Genomic DNA, 6,637 nt, shown 5'->3' with positions numbered 1-6,637 from the left:
GACTTGAGTCTGGCTGCAGAGCTTATATGGTGATGACCTCTGACCTTGACTCTGATTGGTCCCAGGAAGAGGAGTAGCATCTATTCCCATGCAAAAAAGGGAAGAATCCACCAGCCCAAACAAACACTAAGATCAAACACGTGTAAAATGATTAGCTCAAGTCCTTCAAAAACAAAACCACATCCTGCTGTGATAAAAAACACCAAAGTGACGTGGTTAAGTGTTATGACTGACCTTACAAAATCATTAGCTTGTGTTGAAATGTTTACCATTATATAGCTAATGAATAACTTAAGACAACTTTGGTAGGATGAAAACAAATACTCTGCTGCAGAGAAAGTCAGTGAAAGCAAGGTTGAGTTTCAAAAGACAAAATCTTTAATGATGGTTCAAAAGTTCAGACCGAGGTGATCAGTCCAAGTAAGGCACAGACAGGTAAATGATTGGCAATTGGTCTGTCTGTGTGAAACAGAGGAGGACAGAAAAACAACACAAAAAAAGAGAGGTATAATACAGGACAACGTGTCCAGAATGTTGAAGAGACAGGCCTGTGGTGGACTTCCTGTTAACAGGAAGAGAATTGAGTGCATATTCAATCTCTACCAAATGTTGACTCTGCAGGGATGGATTCTGGGAGACTAAATATCAGAGACTGGGGATGACACGATATTGGCTGTGGCACCAATCAGTCTACAGAACTCCTTCCAGAACTGAAAAAATCAAACAGAGCACCCTATCAAAGACAACAGACAGATCATGCAGACTAAAAGCATGACACAATATGACCTCTGCTGTTTCTTTGGCAGACCAGAGTTTTAGGCAAAGGAACAGTGTGCCATCCAGGATCAATGATCCAATGTGTTACTGTTATGTAACAGTTTTACCTTCAGAGGAGGGAAGGGTAACAGTTCAAAGATATGTGGGCCCAGGGTTGTCATAGCACTGGCAGAGGATATAGCAGTCGTCATTGTTGTGAAGTCTTATTCTAAGTACAAAATGGACAAGCTGGGACGAACTCCCCATGTCCTTCACCAAAGAAGACCATGACAGCTCCTGCTTTTGGAGACTGATGATCCAACTCACCCCAGTTGTCAGCCTTGATACGGCCATACGAAACCTCAGCCCACTCCAAGTCCAAAGTTGTGGACGATCCGATCCGAGGAGGGAGGATTGAATTGTTGGGAGAGGCAGTGGCAGACGATTGGCATGAGTTCAACCTCCTGGCTGTTCTGATGTTTATCAGATTCTTATAGTCGGTTAGTCACAAAAATGACAGTTCAAGACAGCGTCTCTATTCCTCCAACACCAGCTCGACTGCCAACAGTTGCTGGTTACCCACAACATAATTCCTCTGTGCTGGAGACAACTTTCTGGAAAAGAAATCACAGAGAAGCCTTGTGAAAAACACTCCTTTCCCAACCTCAAAAACAGGCCTGAAATGTCGATATATAATATTAAAATAAATATGTAAGTACAAAGAGTTGATCTGCTAAACCAATTATACAGCAACTGAGCTGTCTAAAAGTGCTGTGACAGACTGTTATATAACTTACATGTATGATACATATTTCCCAAAGAACAGTGATAACCTTTGACTCGGACATGTAACAGTGTCAACAACACGTCAAAACAATGACACACTGTGTAAAACCAACATGAATGTTGTTTATTCAGTGCGAAAAACAACTAAATCCAGTAATGCATTGTATCATTTGCTTCAAGAACAATTTTCCACTTTTAGTGTGTCCCAGAAATGACAACAATAATCTTTAATGACCATAATAATGTTTAGCGTCCATGGAGGTGGTAATTTGTCATTGGCTTCAATTGTGACTCATCATTGTGACTCACAAACAATGACACAATGAAAGTGTGTCATCACTTGCTGCAATGTTGGTGTTACTCAAATGTCAGTGAGTGCGAGGAAGTAAAAAAAATTGTGAAACACTTTTAATCATTTAGATTTCATTTTTATTCCTCACAACTGCCTTTCCACAGTTACAGAACACAGCAGAAAAACAAAAAACAAAACTGAACACGGGGTTAACGGGTGTCTTCCTTCGTTAAAGAATGCAGTTAATGAGGCACCACTAACAGACACGATAAATGCAAGGTCCTGGCTTTAATTCAGTGAAGCACTTTCACACTTGAGTAATCCATCTGATATAACAATGCAATTGAAAGTAAGTGAAATATTTGATGTGGCTCAGCGTAACAGGGGAGAAGAAATTATTGTTGTCAGGAGAGGATGGCAAATCTTCTTGTTGGAAGCATCTTTTCCAGGCAGTGGCAGTCTTCTAATCTGTTGACATGGAAGTAAATACAAGCAGATGAGTCACTCACCTAATCATTCATCCGTGTATCACGTAATTCACTCCCTACATTATACTACAAAGAGCCGTTGTAAATTCTTAATGGTTGAACCTTCAAGTTTAACACCTCAACTTTTGTGAACATTTCATTATGTGCAATATCCACAAACTGAGTCATAAAATAAATTAAGACACAGCTAAATAGCTCAGCTTCATCTCATTTTATTATACTACAGGTGAATTTTGATACATAATGAAAAAGCAATAAAGAAAATGATTTATAGCGACCAGGGAGATTTTAACTCAAATTGCTGCTTACTTGACACATCAGTGTTGCCTGTTTGTTTGTCGTCTTCTGCGTAACCAAAGCTCAACAGCTTAGACATGTCGACAGGAGCAGGTTTCTTGTCATGCACTCTGTGAGAACACCAAAGTTAAAGTTAAAAGTTAAAACACTGCACTTTAAAGAAAACAGACATACAAATGTAATGTTTGACATTAACCAAAGAGATGACCACAGACACAGTTTAAACATTACTAAGATGCTATTCTTCCAACACTATACGTATACCAAAACAAACTCTGGTTACTCATTACAAATGTATTCCTCCAACAAAGTACACAGAGTCAACAGTTGGTATTTACATTTGTCTGATATCTCTTCAGCTTACAACATACCACCAATTGTAAAAGCTATCCATCAGAACATCATGTTATCTTAGAATCAGTTTTGTTTCAGGAAATTCACTGACTGATAAGATTGTAGGACTTGTGGACTTGCTCACATCAAAACAATGCATATCCTATGACTGGTCTTTTCTGTCTGGTCTCTTCATAACTATACATGAGGTTATTTGGGGATTGTGATTGACAATAACGTTTTCCCAACGTATGAGAAACACTCAGCAGGCAGACCACTGTAAACTGAAGTAAACAGTAAACACACAGGTGAATATTCAGATTTGCCATGGAGCCATTGATCTATGTTCTGTTTAGTCTGACCACAGTGTGCAGCCTGCCCATGTGCATTTCTGCTTAGTCACTTACCACAACATAGAGATTATGGTCTAAATCTACTGATAATGCCTCCTTTAATACCCCATTTAAAATATGGGTCGCCATAATGTGCTGTCATGCTAATAATTACTAATTTAGACCAATACAAAATTCCTTCCTTCTGATTATGAAATTTCTCATGTCATAGCAAATAAAATGTGATTACACTGCATAAGTACAAATTTAGAAGAGTATATCTTCAGTAAACTACAAAAACTACATGCGATTATGTGCAGGTCAAGTCTGTATATTAATGCAGCAGCTCTGTGGGAAACACCAGTAACCATGTACTCTCTCTATTCAGATATGTCCACTCAAAGTGACGGATACTGTCTGACAAGGGTAAACACAGGTCAATAAGTCGATTCTATTTTGTGCAACGCTGTCTCTGACAGTTGTAAAAAGTGGCATTCAGAGCCACCGGCCAAAGCACAACAGCACCACCTTGTGACCACAGGAACTTACATTCTCTTGAATTTGCTGGTCTCGTGATATTGGTTGGGCGACTGCAATTTCTCCATCTGGCTGCAGTTAACATTGTTGATCTGCAGAACCACAAATAAAACCACAATGTTTATTAGTAAATGTAGATTTTGTGACACTTTATATATTTTCACAACCTCTTCAGACAAGCACCTGAAACATTCGATTAACCTCACAAAACATCATAACAAAACATCTTGAGACAAAATAAATTGTTATTTCTTATGCTGACCTGTAGCTAAATTGCTTTCTAAATGTCTTTGGCATTTCTCTGTTTACCTGCTTCTTGCTGGTGCTGCTGCTGTCATCCCTCTCCCAGGATGACATATTGTCAGTCCCAAAGGGGGGCTCCAGTGGTTGAAAAGCTCCAGGGTTTTTCTTCTCATCATTGGTAATGAAGCTGTACAAACAATACAGGTATATGAAATACATCCTTTACTGAATAATAACATATAATTAAATGTAACTATACAATATAGTGTCTGAGTATTACTGTTTATATTTGTGTATATACAGTAATGCCATCTATTTTAAAATACTGTGGCCAGTTTAAAATCACAATAACAGGAGGGAAAGGTAGAAAAGGTAGCACATATGTGTATAATTATAGTACAAACAAGAGCAGCAGTAGTAGTACAGTATAGAAACAGTGTTCAGGTGCAGATTTTTTCATCATGAATTTACTACATGTCAGAGTCCATGATGAAAATAATAATACAAGTGTAGTACCTTTGTTCGGTGTCCCCTGATGCAGTGCAGAACCAGTCTGGAGGTTTGTATGAATTGGGTTTAGAAGAAATTATGCCCTCAGGACACAGAAGCCCTGTCAAACAAAGATGAAAAGGGAGAAAATAAATAAAATGGGGAACATGTAATAACCTGGCAGAAGGACATGTGCAGGTTCAAGGCAACAAGATGGCTCTACCCTTATGCCCTCCTTGTTTTGCAAGCTTGACATAATCTGAGTCACTCTCCAGGATTCCGACTCTTCGCCCCCGGGCTTTCTCCCCGGGCAGGGAGCTCATGGTTGGGGACAGCCCCGGAATCTGAGAGATGTGGCCATTGATTGCGTTGTACCCTGTTTTGACACCTGTCAAAACACACAAAATAATTTGTCTTTACTACCAAGCACTGTCGAGAACTTGCACACGACATCTCTTGAAGTGATGGCACAGGGATGGCAGCATCTCCTCATTGGGATCATCCAGCACAGCCTCGCTACCGACGATCACCACACACAGGCTGCACCGTGAGGTAAACTAAACTAGGTCAGTATGAAGAGTTGTACTTGCCAGATTTTGTCGGTTCAGCGTCGTTGAGTACTGAGGATGTTCTAGTGGAAACGAAAACAAAACCCGGTACACTGTCAACGACAGCGTGTAACTACTACTCGCGGTAGCATTACTTAGCTAACTTCACTTTACGTTAGCATTAATTAGCTATCATCACTTGGTTGCTGTCGGTTTATTCGAGACTTCAGTTAAAAAACACACACATTGCAAGTTACGACATCGTTATATTTAGATGAAGATTTACTTAATTCCGTTCTGGGTAATCTATAAAACATGTTTTACTTACTGTGAAAACATTTTGGCAGGAGCAGGTAAGTAAAAGACCCGTCACGGACAAGGACTGTTTGGAACTTCTGTCAGCGTTGCTATAGAAACAGTCTGTTGGTTACAGCCACGGAGAACACCTGCTGCTCCAATGATGCGTGGACGTGGCGGTGACCAGTCCACGGTGGTGAGTCAAAACACACTACTGAGTGAGTGAGTGGGTGGGTGGGTGAGTGAGTGAGTAGTTAGTAGTTAGTTAGTTAGTTAGTTAGTTAGTTAGTTAGTTAGTTAGTTAGTTAGTTAGTTAGTTAGTTAGTTAGACGGACATTTATTTCTTGTATCCAGCATAAAAACCAATATCACCTATGCGACGCAAACAAACAAACTATCACAACAAGTACAACAGACAGACAGACAGACAGACAATATTTTGATTTTGTGGGTATAATCTACACCTGTCTCAACCTTATTATTTATTTTCTGTTTGCTAAACTGTCCACTATCCTCCCTAAAATGCAGTTACATCAGAATAAATAGCATATTCAACTTCAGTAGTGATATTTAGTTGCCCTGTAGCACTGGTGATATGTTGTATTGACATGTTCAGTAATGATTAATAAACCTGTAATGCCTTGCATAAAAGAAAAGATGAATCTCTGGAAAGTCTGTATAGAGTAGGCTAGGCTATAAGTGACAGAGCACCCTGAAATGAGACTGCTCTTTTCATGCAAATGTGCCTGTAGAGAAATTTGAATAAGATTCAGTGGTTTTATTACAGATAAATCACAATATGTTCTCTGTGCGAGGCTTCTACAGTCTAATTTCTTTTTTAGTAGCCTATCCCATACTGCTTAATATAAACTTTTAAAAACAAGTCTATCCATTAACCTGTAACTTTTTTTAAAATATTCTATATGAATAAAATATCCCTGCACTTAGGCCTACTGGTCTGCGGATATTATTTAATAATAGGCCTACATCTACAGATTCCTACCACAAAAGCTAATAGGCTACAATAAAATGATAAAATGATCACTTTAGATCATGTCCGTAAATAAAAAGAAAAATAGAATGTTTGAAAACATATTTTCTAGTGATTGAACTCTTTTTTTTTTTTTTTTTTTTTTTAGTTATCTGACCGTCTCTGTTATTACAAATTCCGATCATTTTTATTGTCTGAAATATGCCCAAAAGACTGAACTCTTCACCCCCTCAATCCCGAGTCAAGAA

The 6,637-nt window shown here is 38.8% G+C and overlaps 1 protein-coding gene across 3 annotated transcripts; it reads right to left on the bottom strand.

Annotated features, from left to right (window-relative positions):
* Nucleotides 1–2,107: 2,107 nt before the first annotated feature.
* LOC146964949 (uncharacterized protein C7orf57 homolog) lies at nucleotides 2,108–5,558 on the bottom strand. Of its 3 annotated transcripts, none has more exons than XM_085765598.1 (8): nucleotides 5,430–5,558; nucleotides 5,144–5,184; nucleotides 4,777–4,941; nucleotides 4,581–4,674; nucleotides 4,131–4,251; nucleotides 3,834–3,913; nucleotides 2,632–2,729; nucleotides 2,108–2,302 (listed from the first exon to the last, which is right to left on the bottom strand). In XM_085765598.1, the coding sequence occupies exons 1-8, from the start codon at nucleotides 5,438–5,440 to the stop codon at nucleotides 2,298–2,300; spliced, it is 615 nt and encodes a 204-aa protein (XP_085621724.1). In that variant the 5' UTR covers nucleotides 5,441–5,558; the 3' UTR covers nucleotides 2,108–2,297. The 3 variants fall into 3 exon arrangements, with proteins under 3 accessions (XP_085621724.1, XP_085621723.1, XP_085621725.1); XM_085765597.1 differs by having other exon boundaries at nucleotides 5,144–5,214; nucleotides 5,430–5,509; XM_085765599.1 differs by lacking the exon at nucleotides 5,144–5,184 and having other exon boundaries at nucleotides 5,430–5,525.
* Between the last annotated feature and the right edge of the window lie 1,079 nt (nucleotides 5,559–6,637).

Source organism: Trachurus japonicus, chromosome 21 (genome assembly GCF_045865225.1).
Source record: "Trachurus japonicus isolate A0001 chromosome 21, Traja_1.0".
NCBI classification, from domain to species: domain Eukaryota; kingdom Metazoa; phylum Chordata; class Actinopteri; order Carangiformes; family Carangidae; genus Trachurus; species Trachurus japonicus.
This window is presented reverse-complemented; position numbering and strand designations above follow the sequence as displayed.

Excerpts from the sequence above, each read along its gene's own strand:
- LOC146964949 (XM_085765597.1), bottom strand. Across the intron at positions 4,942-5,143 it reads CGCTGAACCGACAAAATCTG|GTGTCAAAACAGGGTACAAC; the intron begins GCAAGTACAACT and ends GTGTTTTGACAG. Across the intron at positions 2,730-3,833 it reads ACCAGCAAATTCAAGAGAAT|AGTGCATGACAAGAAACCTG; the intron begins GTAAGTTCCTGT and ends GTGTTCTCACAG.